This window comes from Rhipicephalus microplus, chromosome 5 (genome assembly GCF_043290135.1).
Source record: "Rhipicephalus microplus isolate Deutch F79 chromosome 5, USDA_Rmic, whole genome shotgun sequence".
Lineage (NCBI taxonomy): Eukaryota > Metazoa > Arthropoda > Arachnida > Ixodida > Ixodidae > Rhipicephalus > Rhipicephalus microplus.
The window spans coordinates 222,976,087-222,996,814 of record NC_134704.1 but is presented as its reverse complement, the minus strand read 5'-3'; the positions used below and the strand labels follow the sequence as shown (position 1 = coordinate 222,996,814).

At 43.1% G+C, this 20,728-nt stretch overlaps 2 protein-coding genes across 2 annotated transcripts; both read right to left on the bottom strand.

Moving 5' to 3' along the window:
• Positions 1-12,269: 12,269 nt before the first annotated feature.
• Positions 12,270-14,978, bottom strand: LOC119169243 (uncharacterized). Its single transcript, XM_037420357.2, has one exon. The coding sequence runs from the start codon at positions 14,976-14,978 to the stop codon at positions 12,270-12,272; it is 2,709 nt and encodes a 902-aa protein (XP_037276254.2).
• A 158-nt stretch (positions 14,979-15,136) lies between these two features.
• On the bottom strand, positions 15,137-17,584 carry LOC119169242 (uncharacterized). Its single transcript, XM_037420356.2, has one exon. It carries the CDS (start codon positions 17,582-17,584, stop codon positions 15,137-15,139), a length of 2,448 nt encoding a protein of 815 aa, XP_037276253.2.
• Positions 17,585-20,728: the final 3,144 nt, after the last annotated feature.

Here is a 20,728-nt window from a genome sequence, read left to right as displayed (position 1 = left end):
AAGTGCGAATGTTAGGTTAGGTTAAGATATGAACCGTCGTAAAACCGCATTAAACATTGTCACTTAGTGAGATGCAGTGTTTTTCACCATTACAAGTCGGGAACTGCGATATCTAATGTGAAAGCGCTTGCAAACGTCGTTAGGTTAGGTTAGGTTAGGTTAGGTTAGGTTAGGTTACGTTTGGTTAGGTTAGGTTTGGTTAGGTTCGGTTAGGTTAGGTTAGGGTATGTTAGGTAAGGTTTGGTTAGGTTAGGTTAGGTTAGGTAGGGTTAGGTAAGGTTAGGTTAGGTTGGGTTAGGTTAGGTTAGGTTAGGTTAAGATATGAACCGCGCTAAAACCGCATTAAACAATGTCACTTAGTGAGATGCTGTGTTTTTCACCATTACAAGTCGGGAACTGCGATATCTAATGTGAAAGCGTAGAAACCGTCGTAAGCTTGTAAAAAACAATGTAAAGTAGCGAATAAAACGTTTTCTAACGATAGAAGTGCGAAGGTTAGGTTAGTTTGAGCTAGGTAGCGTCGTGAAACCACCAAAAACGATGTCATCTAACGAGATAGTGTTGTTTTATTGCGAGTACAAAACTGCGATAGGTGAAATATTGTAAAAGCACACAAAATGGCATGAACTAGCCAGATACTGCGTCTTGTGCCGTTACAAGTGCGAAACTGCTTTATTGTGATATTCTCGTTAGAACGCATGCAAGCATCGTGAAACCTTAAAGAACAATGTCATTTAGCGAGACACAGCGTTCTGTACTGCAATAAGTTGGTGAAAAACTGTGAGGTTATGCAAATATCGTAATTGTGAACAAAACAGTGTAATTGAGCGTCTTTAGATACAAGTGCGAATGTTAGGTTAGGTTGACATATCAACCGTCGTAAAACCGCATTAAACAATGTCACTTAGTGAGATGTAGTGTTTTTCAACATTACAAGTCGGGAACTTCGATATCTAATGTGAAAGCGCATGAAACCGTCGTAATCTTGTAGAAAACATTGTAAAGTTGCGAGTAAAACGCTTTCTAACGATAGAAGTGCGAAGGTTAGGTTAGGTTAGGTTAGTTTAAGCTAGGTAGCGTCGTGAAACTACCAAAAACGACGTCATCTAACGAGATAGTGTTGTTTTATTGCGACTATTAAACTGTGATAGGTGAAATGTTGTGAAAGCACACAAAACGGCATGAACAAGCCAAATACTGCGTGTTCTACCGTTACAAGTGCGAAACTGCTATATTGTGATATTCTCGTTAAAGCGCATGCAAGCATCGTGAAACCTTAAAGAACAATGTCATTTAGCGAGATACAGCATTCTGTACTGCAATAAGTTGGTGAAAAACTGTGAGGTTATGCAAATATCGTAATTGTGAACAAAACAGTGTAATAGAGCGTTTTTAGATACAAGTGCGAATGTTAGGTTAGGTTAAGATATGAACCGTCGTAAAACCGCATTAAACAATGTCAATTAGTGAGATGCAGTGTTTTTCACCATTAAAAGTGGGGAACTGCGATATCTAATGTGAAAGCGCTTGCAACCGTCGTTAGGTTAGGTTAGGTTAGGTTAGGTTAGGTCAGGTTAGGTTTGGTTAGGTTAGGTTAGGTTAGGTTAGATTAGGTTAGGTTGGGTTGAGTTGGGTTAGGTTAGGTTAGGTTGGGTTAGGTTAGGTTAGGTTACGTTAGGTTAGGTTAGGTTAGGTTACGTTAGGTTAGGTTAGGTAAGGATAATTTGGTTAGGTTAGGTAAGGTTAGGTTAGGTTAGGTTAGGTTGGGTTGGGTTGGGTTGGGTTGGGTTAGGTTGGGTTAGGTTAGGTTGGGTTAGGTTAGTTTAGGTTAGGTTAGGTTAGGTTAGGTTGGGTTGGGTTGGGTTAGGTTAGGTTAGGTTAGGTTAGGTAAGGTAAGGTTAGGTTACGTTAGGTTAGGTTACGTTAGGTTAAGTTATGAACCGTCGTAAAACCGCATTAAACAATGTCACTTAGTGAGATGCAGTGTTTTTCACCTTTACAAGTTGGGAACTGTGATATCTAATGTGAAAGCGCTTGAAACCGTCGTAATGTTGTAGAAAGCAATGTAAAGTAGCGAGTAAAACGTTTTCTAACGATAGAAGTGCGAAGGTTATGTTAGGTTGAGTTATGTTAGTTTAAGCTAGGTAGCGTCGTGAAACTACCAAAAACAACGTCATCTAACGAGATAGTGTTGTTTTATTGCGAGTACGAAACTGCGATAGGTGAAATGTTGTGACAGCACACAAAACGGCATGAACAAGCCAAATACTGCGTGTTGTACCGTTACAAGTGCGAAACTGCAATGTTGTGATATTCTCGTTAAAGCGCATGCAAGCATCGTGAAACCTTAAAGAACGATGTCATTTAGCGAGATACAGCGTTCTGTACTGCAATAAGTTGGTGAAAAACTGGAGGTTATGCAAATATCGTAATTGTGAACGAAACAGTGTAATAGAGCGTTTTTATTACAAGTGCGAATGTTAGGTTAGGTTAAGATATGAACCGTCGTAAAACCGCATTAAACATTGTCACTTAGTGAGATGCAGTGTTTTTCACCATTACAAGTCGGGAACTGCGATATCTAATGTGAAAGCGCTTGCAAACGTCGTTAGGTTAGGTTAGGTTAGGTTAGGTTAGGTTACGTTTGGTTAGGTTAGGTTTGGTTAGGTTAGGTTAGGTTAGGTTAGGGTATGTTAGGTAAGGTTTGGTTAGGTTAGGTTAGGTTAGGTAGGGTTAGGTAAGGTTAGGTTAGGTTGGGTTAGGTTAGGTTAGGTTAGGTTAAGATATGAACCGCGCTAAAACCGCATTAAACAATGTCACTTAGTGAGATGCTGTGTTTTTCACCATTACAAGTCGGGAACTGCGATATCTAATGTGAAAGCGTAGAAACCGTCGTAAGCTTGTAAAAAACAATGTAAAGTAGCGAATAAAACGTTTTCTAACGATAGAAGTGCGAAGGTTAGGTTAGTTTGAGCTAGGTAGCGTCGTGAAACCACCAAAAACGATGTCATCTAACGAGATAGTGTTGTTTTATTGCGAGTACAAAACTGCGATAGGTGAAATATTGTGAAAGCACACAAAATGGCATGAACTAGCCAGATACTGCGTCTAGTGCCGTTACAAGTGCGAAACTGCTTTATTGTGATATTCTCGTTAGAACGCATGCAAGCATCGTGAAACCTTAAAGAACAATGTCATTTAGCGAGACACAGCGTTCTGTACTGCAATAAGTTGGTGAAAAACTGTGAGGTTATGCAAATATCGTAATTGTGAACAAAACAGTGTAATAGAGCGTTTTCAGATACAAGTGCGAATGTTAGGTTAGGTTAAGATATGAACCGTCGTAAAACCACATTAAACAATGTCACTTAGTGAGATGCAGTGTTTTTCACCATTACAAGTCGGGAACTGCGATATCTAATGTGAAAGCGCTTGCAAACGTCGTTAGGTTATGTTAGGTTAGGTTAGGTTAGGTTAGGTTAGATTAGGTTAGGTTGGGTTGAGTTGGGTTAGGTTAGGTTAGGTTAGGTTACGTTAGGGTACGTTAGGTTAGGTTACGTTAGGTTAGGTTAGGTTAGGTAAGAATAATTTGGTTAGGTTAGGTAAGGTTAGGTTAGGTTAGGTTAGGTTAGGTTGGGTTGGGTTTTGTTGGGTTGGGTTGGGTTGGGTTAGGTTGGGTTAGGTTAGGTTAGGTTACGTTAGGTTAGGTTAGGTTAGGTTACGTTAGGTTATGTTAGGTTACGTTAGGTTAGGTTAGGTTAGGTTTGGTTAGGTTAGGTTAGGTTAGGTTATGTTAGGTGAGGTTTGGTTAGGTTAGGTTAGGTTAGGTTAGGTTGGGTTAGGTTGGGTTAGGTAAGGTTAGGTTAGGTTAAGATATGAACCGCGCTAAAACCGCATTAAACAATGTCACTCAGTGAGATGCTGTGTTTTTCACCATTACAAGTCGGGAACTGCGATATCTAATGTGAAAGCGCATGAAACCGTCGTAATCTTGTAGAAAACATTGTAAAGTAGCGAATAAAACGTTTTCTAACGATAGAAGTGCGAAGGTTAGGTTAGTTTGAGCTACGTAGCGTCGTGAAACCACCAAAAACGATGTCATCTAACGAGATAGTGTTGTTTTATTGCGAGTACAAAACTGCGATAGGTGAAATATTGTGAAAGCACACAAAATGGCATGAACTAGCCAGATACGGCGTCTTGTGTCGTTACAAGTGCGAAACTGCTTTATTGTGATATTCTCGTTAAAGCGCATGCAAGTATCGTGAAACCTTAAAGAACGATGTCATTTAGCGAGATACAGCGTTCTGTACTGTAATAAGTTGGTGAGAAACTGTGAGGTCAAGCAAATATCGTAATTGTGAAAGAAACAGTGTAATTGAGCGTCTTTAGATACAAGTGCGAATGTTAGGTTAGGTTGACATATCAACCGTCGTAAAACCGCATTAAACAATGTCACTTAGTGAGATGTAGTGTTTTTCAACATTACAAGTCGGGAACTTCGATATCTGATGTGAAAGCGCATGAAACCGTCGTAATCTTGTAGAAAACATTGTAAAGTTGCGAGTAAAACGTTTTCTAACGATAGAAGTGCGAAGGTTAGGTTAGGTTAGGTTAGTTTAAGCTAGGTAGCGTCGTGAAACTACCAAAAACGACGTCATCTAACGAGATAGTGTTGTTTTATTGCGAGTATTAAACTGTGATAGGTGAAATGTTGTGAAAGCACACAAAACGGCATGAACAAGCCAAATACTGCGTGTTCTACCGTTACAAGTGCGAAACTGCTATATTGTGATATTCTCGTTAAAGCGCATGCAAGCATCGTGAAACCTTAAAGAACAATGTCATTTAGCGAGATACAGCATTCTGTACTGCAATAAGTTGGTGAAAAACTGTGAGGTTATGCAAATATCGTAATTGTGAACAAAACAGTGTAATAGAGCGTTTTTAGGTACAAGTGCGAATGTTAGGTTAGGTTAAGATATGAACCGTCGTAAAACCGCATTAAACAATGTCAATTAGTGAGATGCAGTGTTTTTCACCATTAAAAGTGGGGAACTGCGATATCTAATGTGAAAGCGCTTGCAACCGTCGTTAGGTTAGGTTAGGTTAGGTTAGGTTAGGTCAGGTTAGGTTTGGTTAGGTTAGGTTAGGTTAGGTTAGATTAGGTTAGGTTGGGTTGAGTTGGGTTAGGTTAGGTTAGGTTGGGTTAGGTTAGGTTAGGTTACGTTAGGTTAGGTTAGGTTACGTTAGGTTAGGTTAGGTTAGGTTACGTTAGGTTAGGTTAGGTAAGGATAATTTGGTTAGGTTAGGTAAGGTTAGGTTAGGTTAGGTTGGGTTGGGTGTTGTTGGGTTGGGTTAGGTTGGGTTAGGTTAGGTGAGGTTAGGTTAGGTTGGGTTAGGTTAGTTTAGGTTAGGTTAGGTTAGGTTAGGTTGGGTTGGGTTGGGTTAGGTTAGGTTAGGTAAGGTAAGGTTAGGTTACGTTAGGTTAGGTTACGTTAGGTTAAGTTATGAACCGTCGTAAAACCGCATTAAACAATGTCACTTAGTGAGATGCAGTGTTTTTCACCTTTACAAGTTGGGAACTGTGATATCTAATGTGAAAGCGCTTGAAACCGTCGTAATGTTGTAGAAAGCAATGTAAAGTAGCGAGTAAAACGTTTTCTAACGATAGAAGTGCGAAGGTTATGTTAGGTTGAGTTATGTTAGTTTAAGCTAGGTAGCGTCGTGAAACTACCAAAAACAACGTCATCTAACGAGATAGTGTTGTTTTATTGCGAGTACGAAACTGCGATAGGTGAAATGTTGTGACAGCACACAAAACGGCATGAACAAGCCAAATACTGCGTGTTGTACCGTTACAAGTGCGAAACTGCAATGTTGTGATATTCTCGTTAAAGCGCATGCAAGCATCGTGAAACCTTAAAGAACGATGTCATTTAGCGAGATACAGCGTTCTGTACTGCAATAAGTTGGTGAAAAACTGTGAGGTTATGCAAATATCGTAATTGTGAACGAAACAGTGTAATAGAGCGTTTTTATTACAAGTGCGAATGTTAGGTTAGGTTAAGATATGAACCGTCGTAAAACCGCATTAAACATTGTCACTTAGTGAGATGCAGTGTTTTTCACCATTACAAGTCGGGAACTGCGATATCTAATGTGAAAGCGCTTGCAAACGTCGTTAGGTTAGGTTAGGTTAGGTTACGTTTGGTTAGGTTAGGTTTGGTTAGGTTAGGTTGGGTTAGGTTAGGGTATGTTAGGTAAGGTTTGGTTAGGTTAGGTTAGGTTAGGTAGGGTTAGGTAAGGTTAGGTTAGGTTGGGTTAGGTTAGGTTAGGTTAGGTTAAGATATGAACCGCGCTAAAACCGCATTAAACAATGTCACTTAGTGAGATGCTGTGTTTTTCACCATTACAAGTCGGGAACTGCGATATCTAATGTGAAAGCGTAGAAACCGTCGTAAGCTTGTAAAAAACAATGTAAAGTAGCGAATAAAACGTTTTCTAACGATAGAAGTGCGAAGGTTAGGTTAGTTTGAGCTAGGTAGCGTCGTGAAACCACCAAAAACGATGTCATCTAACGAGATAGTGTTGTTTTATTGCGAGTACAAAACTGCGATAGGTGAAATATTGTGAAAGCACACAAAATGGCATGAACTAGCCAGATACTGCGTCTTGTGCCGTTACAAGTGCGAAACTGCTTTATTGTGATATTCTCGTTAGAACGCATGCAAGTATCGTGAAACCTTAAAGAACGATGTCATTTAGCGAGATACACCGTTCTGTACTGTAATAAGTTGGTGAGAAACTGTGAGGTCAAGCAAATATCGTAATTGTGAACGAAACAGTGTAATTGAGCGTATTTAGATACAAGTGCGAATGTTAGGTTAGGTTGAGATATCAACCGTCGTAAAACCGCATTAAACAATGTCACTTAATGAGATGTAGTGTTTTTCAACATTACAAGTCGGGAACTACGATATCTAATGTGAAAGCGCATGAAACCGTCGTAATCTTGTATAAAACATTGTAAAGTTGCGAGTAAAACGTTTTCTAACGAAAGAAGTGCGAAGGTTAGGTTAGGTTAGGTTAGTTTAAGCTAGGTAGCGTCGTGAAACTACCAAAAACGACGTCATCTAACGAGATAGTGTTGTTTTATTGCGAGTATTAAACTGCGATAGGTGAAATGTTGTGAAAGCACACAAAACGGCATGAACAAGCCAAATACTGCGTGTTCTACCGTTACAAGTGCGAAACTGCTATATTGTGATATTCTCGTTAAAGCGCATGCAAGCATCGTGAAACCTTAAAGAACAATGTCATTTAGCGAGATACAGCGTTCTGTACTGCAATAAGTTGGTGAAAAACTGTGAGGTTATGCAAATATCGTAATTGTGAACAAAACAGTGTAATAGAGCGTTTTTAAATACAAGTGCGAATGTTAGGTTAGGTTAAGATGAGAACCGTCGTAAAACCACATTAAACAATGTCACTTAGTGAGATGCTGTGTTTTTCACCATTACAAGTCGGGAACTGCGATATCTAATGTGAAAGCGCATGAAACCGTCGTAAGCTTGTAAAAAACAATGTAAAGTAGCGAATAAAACGTTTTCTAACGATAGAAGTGCGAAGGTTAGGTTAGTTTGAGCTAGGTAGCGTCGTGAAACCACCAAAAACGATGTCATCTAAGGAGATAGTGTTGTTTTATTGCGAGTACAAAACTGCGATAGGTGAAATATTGTGAAAGCACACAAAATGGCATGAACTAGCCAGATACTGCGTCTTGTGCCGTTACAAGTGCGAAACTGCTTTATTGTGATATTCTCGTTAGAACGCATGCAAGTATCGTGAAACCTTAAAGAACGATGTCATTTAGCGAGATACACCGTTCTGTACTGTAATAAGTTGGTGAGAAACTGTGAGGTCAAGCAAATATCGTAATTGTGAACGAAACAGTGTAATTGAGCGTATTTAGATACAAGTGCGAATGTTAGGTTAGGTTGAGATATCAACCGTCGTAAAACCGCATTAAACAATGTCACTTAATGAGATGTAGTGTTTTTCAACATTACAAGTCGGGAACTACGATATCTAATGTGAAAGCGCATGAAACCGTCGTATTCTTGTATAAAACATTGTAAAGTTGCGAGTAAAACGTTTTCTAACGATAGAAGTGCGAAGGTTAGGTTAGGTTAGGTTAGTTTAAGCTATGTAGCGTCGTGAGACCACCAAAAAGGACGTCATCTAACGAGATAGTGTTGTTTTATTGCATGTACAAAACTGCAATAGGTGAAATGTTGTGAAAGTACACAAAACGGCTTGAACAAGCCAGATACTGCGTGTTGTACCGTTACAAGTGCGAAACTGCTATAATGTGATATTCTCGTTAAAGCGCATGCAAGCATCGTGAAACCCTAAAGAATGATGTCATTTAGCGAGAGACAGCGTTCTGTACTGTAATAAGTTGGTGAAAAACTGTGAGGTCATGCAAATATCGTAACTGTGAACGAAACAGTGTAATAGAGCGTTTTGAGATACAAGCGCGAATGGTAGGTTAGGTTAAGATATGAACCGTCGTAAAACCGCATTAAACAATGTCACTTTGTGAGATGCAGTGTTTTTCACCATTACAAGTCGGGAACTGCGATATCTAATGTGAAAGCGCTTGCAAACGTCGTTAGGATAGGTTAGGTTAGGTTACGTTAGGTTAGGTTAGGTTAGGTTTGGTTAGGTTAGGTTAGGTTAGGTTAGGTTATGTTAGGTAAGGTTTGGTTAGGTTAGGTTAGTTTGGGTTAGGTAAGGTTAGGTTAGGTTAAATTAGGTTAGGTTAGGTTAGGTTAGGTTAAGATATGAACCGCGCTAAAACCGCATTAAACAATGTCACTTAGTGAGATGCTGTGTTTTTCACCATTACAAGTCGGGAACTGCGATATCTAATTTGAAAGCGCATGAAACCGTCGTAATCTTGTAGAAAACATTGTAAAGTAGCGAATAAAACGTTTTCTAACGATAGAAGTGCGAAGGTTAGGTTAGTTTGAGCTACGTAGCGTCGTGAAAGCACCAAAAACGATGTCATCTAACGAGATAGTGTTGTTTTATTGCGAGTATGAAACTGCGATAGGTGAAATATTGTGAAAGCACACAAAATGGCATGAACTAGCCAGATACTGCGTCTTGTGCCGTTACAAGTGCGAAACTGCTTTATTGTGATATTCACGTTAGAGCGCATGCAAGTATCGTGAAACCTTAAAGAACGATGTCATTTAGCGAGATACACCGTTCTGTACTGTAATAAGTTGGTGAGAAACTGTGAGGTCAAGCAAATATCGTAATTGTGAACGAAACAGTGTAATTGAGCGTATTTAGATACAAGTGCGAATGTTAGGTTAGGTTGAGATATCAACCGTCGTAAAACCGCATTAAACAATGTCACTTAATGAGATGTAGTGTTTTTCAGCATTACAAGTCGGGAACTACGATATCTAATGTGAAAGCGCATGAAACCGTCGTAATCTTGTATAAAACATTGTAAAGTTGCGAGTAAAACGTTTTCTAACGATAGAAGTGCGAAGGTTAGGTTAGATTAGGTTAGTTTAAGCTAGGTAGCGTCGTGAAACTACCAAAAACGACGTCATCTAACGAGATAGTGTTGTTTTATTGCGAGTATTAAACTGCGATAGCTGAAATGTTGTGAAAGCACACAAAACGGCATGAACAAGCCAAATACTGCGTGTTCTACCATCACAAGTGCGAAACTGCGATATTGTGATATTCTCGTTAAAGCGCATGCAAGCATCGTGAAACCTTAAAGAACAATGTCATTTAGCGAAATACAGCGTTCTGTACTGCAATAAGTTGGTGAAAAACTGTGAGGTTATGCAAATATCGTAATTGTGAACGAAACAGTGTAATGGAGCGTTTTTAGATACAAGTGCGAATGTTAGGTTAGGTTAAGATATGAACCGTCTTAAAACCGCATTAAACAATGTCACTTAGTGAGATGCAGTGTTTTTCACCATTACAAGTCGGGAACTGCGATATCTAATGTGAAAGCGCTTGCAACCGTCGTTAGGTTAGGTTAGGTTAGGTTAGGTTAGGTTAGGTTAGGTTTGGTTAGGTTAGGTTTGGTTAGGTTAGATTAGGTTAGGTTGGGTTGAGTTGGGTTAGGTTAGGTTAGGTTAGGTTAGGTTGGGTTAGGTTAGTTTAGTTTAGGTTAGGTTAGGTTAGGTTGGGTTGGGTTGGGTTAGGTTAGGTTAGGTTAGGTTGGGTTGGGTTGGGTTAGGTTAGGTTAGGTTAGGTAAGGTTAGGTTAGGTTAGGTTACGTTAGGTTAAGGTATGAACCGTCGTAAAACCGCATTAAACAATGTCACTTAGTGAGATGTAGTGTTTTTTAACATTACAAGTCGGGAACTACGATATCTAATGTGAAAGCGCATGAAAACGTCGTAATCTTGTAGAAAACATTGTAAAGTAGCGAATAAAACGTTTTCTAACGATAGAAGTGCGAAGGTTAGGTTAGTTTGAGCTACGTAGCGTCGTGAAAGCACCAAAAACGATGTCATTTAACGAGATAGTGTTGTTTTATTGCGAGTATGAAACTGCGATAGGTGAAATATTGTGAAAGCACACAAAATGGCATGAACTAGCCAGATACTGCGTCTTGTGCCGTTACAAGTGCGAAACTGCTTTATTGTGATATTCTCGTTAGAGCGCATGCAAGTATCGTGAAACCTTAAAGAACGATGTCATTTAGCGAGATACACCGTTCTGTACTGTAATAAGTTGGTGAGAAACTGTGAGGTCAAGCAAATATCGTAATTGTGAACGAAACAGTGTAATTGAGCGTATTTAGATACAAGTGCGAATGTTAGGTTAGGTTGAGATATCAACCGTCGTAAAACCGCATTAAACAATGTCACTTAATGAGATGTAGTGTTTTTCAGCATTACAAGTCGGGAACTACGATATCTAATGTGAAAGCGCATGAAACCGTCGTAATCTTGTATAAAACATTGTAAAGTTGCGAGTAAAACGTTTTCTAACGATAGAAGTGCGAAGGTTAGGTTAGGTTAGGTTAGTTTAAGCTAGGTAGCGTCGTGAAACTACCAAAAACGACGTCATCTAACGAGATAGTGTTGTTTTATTGCGAGTATTAAACTGCGATAGCTGAAATGTTGTGAAAGCACACAAAACGGCATGAACAAGCCAAATACTGCGTGTTCTACCGTCACAAGTGCGAAACTGCGATATTGTGATATTCTCGTTAAAGCGCATGCAAGCATCGTGAAACCTTAAAGAACAATGTCATTTAGCGAAATACAGCGTTCTGTACTGCAATAAGTTGGTGAAAAACTGTGAGGTTATGCAAATATCGTAATTGTGAACGAAACAGTGTAATGGAGCGTTTTTAGATACAAGTGCGAATGTTAGGTTAGGTTAAGATATGAACCGTCGTAAAACCGCATTAAACAATGTCACTTAGTGAGATGCAGTGTTTTTCACCATTACAAGTCGGGAACTGCGATATCTAATGTGAAAGCGCTTGCAAACGTCGTTAGGTTAGGTTAGGTTAGGTTAGGTTACGTTAGGTTAGGTTTGGTTAGGTTAGGTTAGGTTAGGTTAGGTTATGTTAGGTAAGGTTTGGTTAGGTTAGGTTAGGTTAGGTTGGGTTAGGTAAGGTTAGGTTAGGTTGGGTTAGGTTAGGTTAGGTTAGGTTAGGTTAGGTTAAGATATGAACCGCGCTAAAACCGCATTAAACAATGTTGTTGTAGCGGAATAGCAGGGAGGCAGACTTTTTCTAGTGAGACGACGACAGAGAAAAAAACACGTCCTTTCAGTTTGAACGCATCACGAAGACTGGTTTATTCGTTCGCTATGTACCGCTGTCGTAGAGAGGGGAAGAAAAAAAAAGGAAAAGCAAACAGAGAAGCACAAGTATTGTCAAAGAGTTTCCTCCGCACCCCGCACGTGCGACGGTCTTCAAGGACAGATGGACAAAACGCTTTCCGCGTGTTCGAGAAGGGTCATGGTGGCCCTCACCCCCTTTTCCCTTCACGGCTAGGCTTGTAGGTAAAAACAGATGTCAAGGACGCCCTTCGCTCCTTTCGCATTGCCCGTCACGCGAACCACCCGAAAACGAGTCCCTCCGAGTTGCCCCTCCTCCCCCTCTTCGCCGCGGAGTCTTTCAATTAACGCTCCCCCGCAGCGGGGGCTGCTTCCCAGTATGCGACAAATACAACAACCTCCCCCGGATGAGCGAACTCTTGAGCTCATTGTCGGTCGACTTCTAGCGGATAAAGCAGCTGTATTGGTCGTTTCACCACCGTTCCCCCGCTTAGTTTCAAACTGCAGGCCCGCACCCTGCCGTCCCTGCCCTTGAACGTTTCCTTGATTCTGGCGATCTTCCACATGTGTCGTTTGAGATGATCTTCCTTTAAAAGAACTAAATCGTCTATCTTTAGGTCACTCGATGTCGTTGGCCGGGACAGATGCGCCGATCGAAGCTCCAATAAGTACTCTCTCCGCCACCGTCTCCAGAATCCTTCAGCCATGGCAGACCGGTACTTCCAGCGTCGTGAGATATGCGCGTCACCGCCCGGAATTTCGGCTGGCAGGTGGTGTGGAGGAAGGGTTGTCAGCTTTCTTCCGACGAGGAAGTGCGCCGGCGACAGTGGTTCTGGCTCTTGAGCATCATCGTAGGTGAAGGTCAATGGGCGTGAGTTTATTACGGCCTCGACTTCGTACAAGACAGTTGTGAGTTCTTCAAAGCTTAAACTGCTCCGACCTAACACCTTGCGCAACGCTACCTTCACCGATCGCACCAACCGTTCCCAGAATCCGCCCCACCAAGCTGCCCTTTCAACAATAAACTTCCACCTGATCTGGTTTCCGGCGAAGTATGACTGCATTTCCTCTGATTTTAGTAGCGTGAACATTGCATTCAGATCTTTTGCTGCTCTCTTGAAGGTTAGCGCGTTGTCCGAATAAATAGTCGAGCAGATTCCCCTGCGAGCCACGAAGCGCTTGAAAGCCAGGAGAAAGGCTGTAGTCGACATGTCGCTAACGAGCTCAAGATGGACGGCACGTGTCACAGCGCAGGTTAAAATTGCGATGTAACATTTTCGGGCACCGCGCGACTCTTGACAAATCAAAGGTCCTGCGAAATCGATGCCGACAGTGTCGAACGGATTTCCTTCTGTTACTCTGTCAGCTGGAAGTGGTGCCACTGGTTCCGTGGCTTGAGGGCAACTTTGTTTGCGACAGATGAGGCACTGCTTGATAACCTTTTTTACGGCCTGGCGCCCTCGGATGATCCAATACGACTCTCGCAATGACGCCAAGGTGTCGCGCACCCCTGAGTGTAGCATTCTCACGTGCTCTTTCCTTATGAGCAGTAGCGTGAAGGGATGAGTGCTAGGTAGAATGATGGGATGTTTAGTCTCTTCGTGGTTGTCGGTGAATTGCAAGCGTCCACCAACTCGCATGAGACCTTCCCCGTCAAGGTACGGACTGAGTGGCAGAACAGGAGAGCCTTTGTGCAGTGGTCTTTGGGCTTTCAAGTTGGAAATGTCGTCACTGAATGCTTCTCCTTGAGTTGTTGCCAACCAGTACCTCTCAGCATCGATCACCTCTTCAGCTCGTAGCGGACCACCTTTCCTTTCTTTCCCGCGGCGGCAATTGTTGACAAAGCGGCGGACCCACGCAGTTAAGCGCACGACTCTGCTGCATGAGCTGAACTCCTCTACTTTCAGCACTGCCTCGAACGGCGATGATATTACGGGCATCACCGTCACTTTTCGCTCTTCCAGGTGACATTCTACTGCCCCTGGGCTCTGCTCACCGGTCGTTGGCCAATGCGTCTTATCCTTGTGAAGCCAGTGTGGTCCTCTCCACCACAATTCGCTTTCTAACAAGGCTGATGGGAGGATACCGCGAGTGATTAGGTCAGCGGGGTTGTCTAGTCCTGGGCAGTGCCTCCAATCCTCGGGATCAGTCAGCGCCTGAACCTCTGATACTCGGTTTGCCACGAAGGGCTTCCATCTGGCAGCGTTTCCTTTAATCCAGTGCATAGCCACTGTGGAATCGGTCCAAAGGATGGCAGCAGCATTCTGGAGGTTCAAGGCCTTGGCAACGTAGTGGCACAGTCGAGCACCAATGAGGGCCCCCATCAGCTCTAGTCGGGGTAACGAGAGGCGCTTCAAAGGGGCAACTCTTGATTTGGCCATAATTAGGCTTATATTGATTATTCCTTGAGCAGACTTGCATGCAACGTATCCGACAGCACCGTAGGCCTTTGGGCTGGCATCGCAGAAAATGTGCAACACCTTCTCTGTCTTTTCATCTCGGAAATCCCTTGCGATGATCCTCGGAATGGACACCGCCTTGATGCATTGAAGCTCTTCACACCAGCACTTCCACTCCGCTTGCATCAATTCTGGCAAGGGGTCGTCCCAACCCGCTCCCAACTCCCACAACCTTTGGAACATTGTCTTTACGTACAGTGTTGTAGGAGCGATAAACCCAAAGGGGTCGAAAATTCTGGCTGAGACTTGCAATACGAATCTCTTGCTGTCGGCTCTGGTGGTGAAGAATTCAAGAAGTGAGGTCAGATTGTACTCGAAGTTATCTGTATGAGCATTCCAACCTACTCCCAATACCTTGGTGGCTGCAGGAAGTTCGGCATTTGCATTCCTCTTCGCCACGTTCCCATCCTCTATGAAGTTGACTAAATCGTGGTCGTTAGACATCCACTTGTGGAGCCGCATTCCTGCTTGAGAAAATATATCGCTTGATTCCTGGCATAGCACTTTACCCTGTTCGAGGGTGTCGACCCCTGTCACAAGGTCGTCAACATAGAGATGGCTGCGCAGGATGTTCGCAGTCTCAGCATACTGCTCTGGGAGTCCTTCAAGATGGTGTCGTAATGTTGCGGCTAATAGGAATGGGCTGGATGTAACACCGAACGGAACGCGCGTCATCCGGTAGGCCGCCACCGCTGGAAGTTCTTCACCTTTCTTCGGAGTGGCAGCATACCAGAGAAACCGCACAGCGTTCCGGTCACCCTCTGACAGAGATATTTGAAGGAATGCCTTTTCAATATCCGCGACGATGCCGATGTTGTAAGTGCGGAAGTTGATCAACAAATCAATGAGCTCTGGATTAAGTTTTGGACCACTTTCCAAACATCATTCAGTGAGAGGCGATCTTTGGCACTTGATGATGCGTCGAACACCACCCTCACTTTTGTTGTCAGGCTTTCTTGTCGAACAACTGCTTGATGTGGCATGTAATACACCGGACCTTCCGAAGCGCTGCAATGCTTGTTGGCTGGCTCTGCATAGCCCTTTTCGATGTATTCTCGGATGCCGGCGTCATATTCCACGATCAAGGAATCTCCCTTCAAAAGGCGCGTCGTGTTGGCTCTAAGACGCTTCGCGGCGCACTCGTAGTTGTCGTCGAGCTCATCAACCATAGGCTTCCAGGGGAAAGACACTGTGTACCGCCCATGCTCAAATTTGACGGTTTCTTTGTAGTGCTGTTGGATTGCGTCTTGGTGGCGAGCTGGTTCGTGTTCCTTGATACCAATGTGTTCGAGCTCCCAGAATGACCTCAACTGCGCTGATATTTCTTTGTTAGTTTGTTCGCTCACTGCTACTCGCATTACGCCAGCAACAGAGGGACAGACTCCTGGTGACCCTTTTGCGCCTACCTGGCCCTGGACTGTCCACCCAAATGCAGTTTCTACTGCCATCAGCTTGGAGGTTAGGCGCTTAGTGGATCCCGTGACAATTTCCCAATAATGATCAGCGCCGATCAGAAGATCAATGTTTTCACTTCCGTCACCCTGCGCGACGTCCGCGACTGGCAAGCCAAATTTCGAAAGTTCCAGAAGAACTGACTTTAAAGGCGCAGCCATTATATCTGCGCAGATGCAGGGAACTTCGAGGGCCTCCACTCGCGCCCTTTTCCCGTCGTACTGGCTTTGCAGCCACAGCTCGACCAGACGCGCTTTAGTGCGGGTTATAGCGGACTTGTCGCCGAAGGCATAAATTTTAAGTTCCTCTTCCCCAAGCACGTTCAACTGCAGTCTTTCAGACAACTTGCGATGGATGAACGTCCTTTGACTGCCACCATCTAGGAGAAGCCTGACAAGCGTACTTTTGTGCGGTCCCACTGTCCAAGCTCGTGCTGTTTGCAGAAGAAACTGATGCCCCTCCATGCACATAAATTTCTCCTCTGAGCCTAGAGAAGACTTTAGCACTGTGGCTTGTCCTGTCGCTGGTGGAGAGGATGCATTCTGTTCACCACTGCCACGGTATTCTCTGAAATCAGGATCACACATAGCCGTGAGGTGTTTTCCGCTACAGTTGGCACACCTGAGCCATTTGGCCTTACGGCACTCTCTTGACGTGTGCCCCTTTACTGTGCAGCGGAAACACCTATTCTCACGCTTCAGCATCTCTCTTTTATCAGCTGCCGACATCTCTGCATCGCAGTCACCGCTTTCGTGGCACCCTGACGAACAAAACAGACACCCTTTTCTCTCCTTGGTCATGGCATGCAGTGCAGCGGCTGAAGACATTCTCGCCGCTTTAAAGGTGCTGTTACGGTTTTCGACAGACGATTCTACACACATGCCCCTTGGTGTTTCGGCCCGCTGTATAATCTCCCGTGCCTCTACCTCGACTCTCAAAAAATGCGCAAATGCCTCCAGTTCACTGCCTCCTGTAGTAGCGCCCTTTCGTCGACAGTATTCGAGATGAAGGTCCGCAGGCACCGCCTTCTTTACTACTGTCAGGAGCAGAGCTCCGTACGTGCTGACACCGACGCCAAGAGAAGTGAGGCTCCGTACACCTCTCTCTACTTCGTCAACGAGGCTCCGAAGTTGGCTGAGGTTCCGCGAGTCACGCACTGACTTGATATTGAGCAGTCTGGACATGTGATCCTCGATTATGGCTTCTTTACGACCGAACCTTTCCTTTAACAGCGAGAGAGCAACTTCGTAGTTTCCGTCGGACAAATCAAGACCCGCAACAGCAGCCGCTGCTTTTCCTGTTAAGTAACTGTTCAGGTACTTGAACTTGTCCACGTTTGACAGGTGGTGGTTAGCGTTTATTGTCGTGTCGAACTGACTCCAAAAGCCTTGCCACTGTCGAAGCTCGCCGTTGAACTTTGCTATCTCTAGTTTTGGCAGCTTTACTGTGGGGGTTACTTGCGGGATGTTACGGCTAGATTCTCTTTGATCTGAGGAACTTGAGGTGCGATCTAGCGAAGCGCTCACTGATGCGGCGTTAGTGCAGCTAAGCTCACGTAGCATGAGCTGTACTTTAGTCCTTGCTACGTTGATCTTTTCTTTGTAGTTCTCGGAGCATGCAATTTCCTCTTCTAATGCATCATCTTCTACGCCAATCTCAATTTCCCGATCTAGCTCTTTGAGTGAGTCTTCCTTAAGGGTGAGAAGGTTGATCTTTTCTTCAAGCTCACCGAGTGACGCGTCGTCCTCCATGGTAGCGATGTCATTGAGCAGCTTTGTTGTTGACGTTCGCACCACGGCCCTTTTGCGCTTCATCCTGTCGATGTCCATCTTTGGGTCCCTAATTCCCGGGTTTCGGCACCAAAAAATGTTGTAGCGGAATAGCAGGGAGGCAGACTTTTTCTAGTGAGACGACGACAGAGAAAAAAACACGTCCTTTCAGTTTGAACGCATCACGAAGACTGGTTTATTCGTTCGCTATGTACCGCTGTCGTAGAGAGTGGAAGAAAAAAAAAGGAAAAGCAAACAGAGAAGCACAAGTATTGTCAAAGAGTTTCCTCCGCACCCCGCACGTGCGACGGTCTTCAAGGACAGATGGACAAAACGCTTTCCGCGTGTTCGAGAAGGGTCATGGTGGCCCTCACCCCCTTTTCCCTTCACGGCTAGGCTTGTAGGTAAAAACAGATGTCAAGGACGCCCTTCGCTCCTTTCGCATTGCCCGTCACGCGAACCACCCGAAAACGAGTCCCTCCGAGTTGCCCCTCCTCCCCCTCTTCGCCGCGGAGTCTTTCAATTAACGCTCCCCCGCAGCGGGGGCTGCTTCCCAGTATGCGACAAATACAACAAATGTCACTTAGTGAGATGCTGTGTTTTTCACCATTACAAGTCAGGAACTGCGATATCTAATGTGAAAGCGCATGAAACCGTCGTAATCTTGTATAAAACATTGTAAAGTAGCGAATAAAACGTTTTCTAACGATAGAAGTGCGAAGGTTAGGTTAGTTTGAGCTACGTAGCGTCGTGAAACCACCAAAAACGATGCCATCTAACGAGATAGTGTTGTTTTATTGCGAGTACGAAACTGCGATAGGTGAAATATTGTGAAAGCACACAAAATGGCATGATCTAGCCAGATACTGCGTCTTGTGCCGTTACAAGTGCGAAACTGCTTTATTGTGATATTCTCGTTAAAGCGCATGCAAGTACCGTGAAACCTTAAAGAACGATGTCATTTAGCGAGATACAGCGTTCTGAACTGTAATAAGTTGGTGAGAAACTGTGAGGTCAAGCAAATATCGTAATTGTGAACGAAACAGTGTAATTGAGCGTCTTTAGATACAAGTGCGAATGTTAGGTTAGGTTGACATATCAACCGTCGTAAAACCGCATTAAACAATGTCACTTAGTGAGATGTAATGTTTTTCAACATTACAAGTCGGGAACTACGATATCTAATGTGAAAGCGCATGAAACCGTCGTAATCTTGTAGAAAACATTGTAAAGTTGCGAGTAAAATGTTTTCTAACGATAGAAGTGCGAAGGTTAGATTAGGTTAGGTTAGTTTAAGCTAGGTAGCGTCGTGAAACTACCAAAAACGACGTCATCTAACGAGATAGTGTTGTTTTATTGCATGTACAAAACTGCAATAGGTGAAATGTTGTGAAAGTACACAAAACGGCTTGAACAAGCCAGATACTGCGTGTTGTACCTTTACAAGTGCGAAACTGCTATAATGTGATATTCTCGTTAAAGCGCATGCAAGCATCGTGAAAGCTTAAAGAACGATGTCATTTAGCGAGATACAGCGTTCTGTACTGCAATTAGATGGTGAAAAACTGTGAGGTTATGCAAATATCGTAATTGTGAACGAAACAGTGTAATAGAGCGTTTTTCAATACAAGTACGAATGTTAGGTTAGGTTAAGATATGAACCGTCGTAAAACCGCATTAAACAATGTCACTTAGTGAGATGCAGTGTTTTTCACCATTACAAGTCGGGAACTGCGATATCTAATGTGAAAGCGCTTGCAAACGTCGTTAGGTTAGGTTAGGTTAGGTTAGGTTACGTTAGGTTAGGTTTGGTTAAATTAGGTTAGGTTAGGTTAGGTTAGGTTATGTTAGGTAAGGTTTGGTTAGGTTAGGTTAGGTTAGGTTGGGTTAGGTAAGGTTAGGTTAGGTTGGGTTAGGTTAGGTTAGGTTAGGTTAGGTTAAGATATGAACCGCGCTAAAACCGCATTAAACAATGTCACTTAGTGAGATGCTGTGTTTTTCACCATTACAAGTCGGGAACTGCGATATCTAATGTGAAAGCGCATGAAACCGTCGTAATCTTGTATAAAACATTGTAAAGTAGCGAATAAAACGTTTTCTAACGATAGAAGTGCGAAGGCTAGGTTAGTTTGAGCTACGTAGCGTCGTGAAACCACCAAAAACGATGCCATCTAACGAGATAGTGTTGTTTTATTGCGAGTACGAAACTGCGATAGGTGAAATATTGTGAAAGCACACAAAATGGCATGATCTAGCCAGATACTGCGTCTTGTGCCGTTACAAGTGCGAAACTGCTTTATTGTGATATTCTCGTTAAAGCGCATGCAAGCATCGTGAAACCTTAAAGAACAATGTCATTTAGCGAAATACAGCGTTCTGTACTGCAATAAGTTGGTGAAAAACTGTGAGGTTATGCAAATATCGTAATTGTGAACAAAACAGTGTAATAGAGCGTTTTTAGATACAAGTGCGAATGTTAGGTTAGGTTAAGATATGAACCGTCGAAAAACCACATTAAACAATGTCACTTAGTGAGATGCAGTGTTTTTCACCATTACAAGTCGGGAACTGCGATATCTAATGTGAAAGCGCTTGCAACCGTCGTTAGGTTAGGTTAGGTTAGGTTAGGTTAGGTTAGGTTAGGTTAGGTTAGGTTTGGTTAGGTTAGATTAGGTTAGGTTGGGTTGAGTTGGGTTAGGTTAGGTTAGGTTAGGTTAGGTTGGGTTAGGTTAGTTTAGGTTAGGTTAGGTTAGGTTAGGTTGGGTTGGGTTGGGTTAGGTTAGGTTAGGTTAGGTTAGGTTAGGTTGGGTTGGGTTAGGTTAGGTTAGGTTAGGTTAGGTAAGGTTAGGTTAGGTTAGGTTAGGTTACGTTAGGTTAAGGTATGAACCGTCGTAAAACCGCATTAAACAATGTCACTTAGTGAGATGTAGTGTTTTTCAACATTACAAGTCGGGAACTACGATATCTAATGTGAAAGCGCATGAAAACGTCGTAATCTTGTAGAAAACATTGTAAAGTTGCGAGTAAAACGTTTTCTAACGATAGAAGTGCGAAGGTTAGGTTAGGTTAGGTTAGTTTAAGCTAGGTAGCGTCGTGAAACTACCAAAAACGACGTCATCTAACGAGATAGTGTTGTTTTATTGCGAGTATTAAACTGTGATAGGTGAAATGTTGTGAAAGCACACAAAACGGCATGAACAAGCC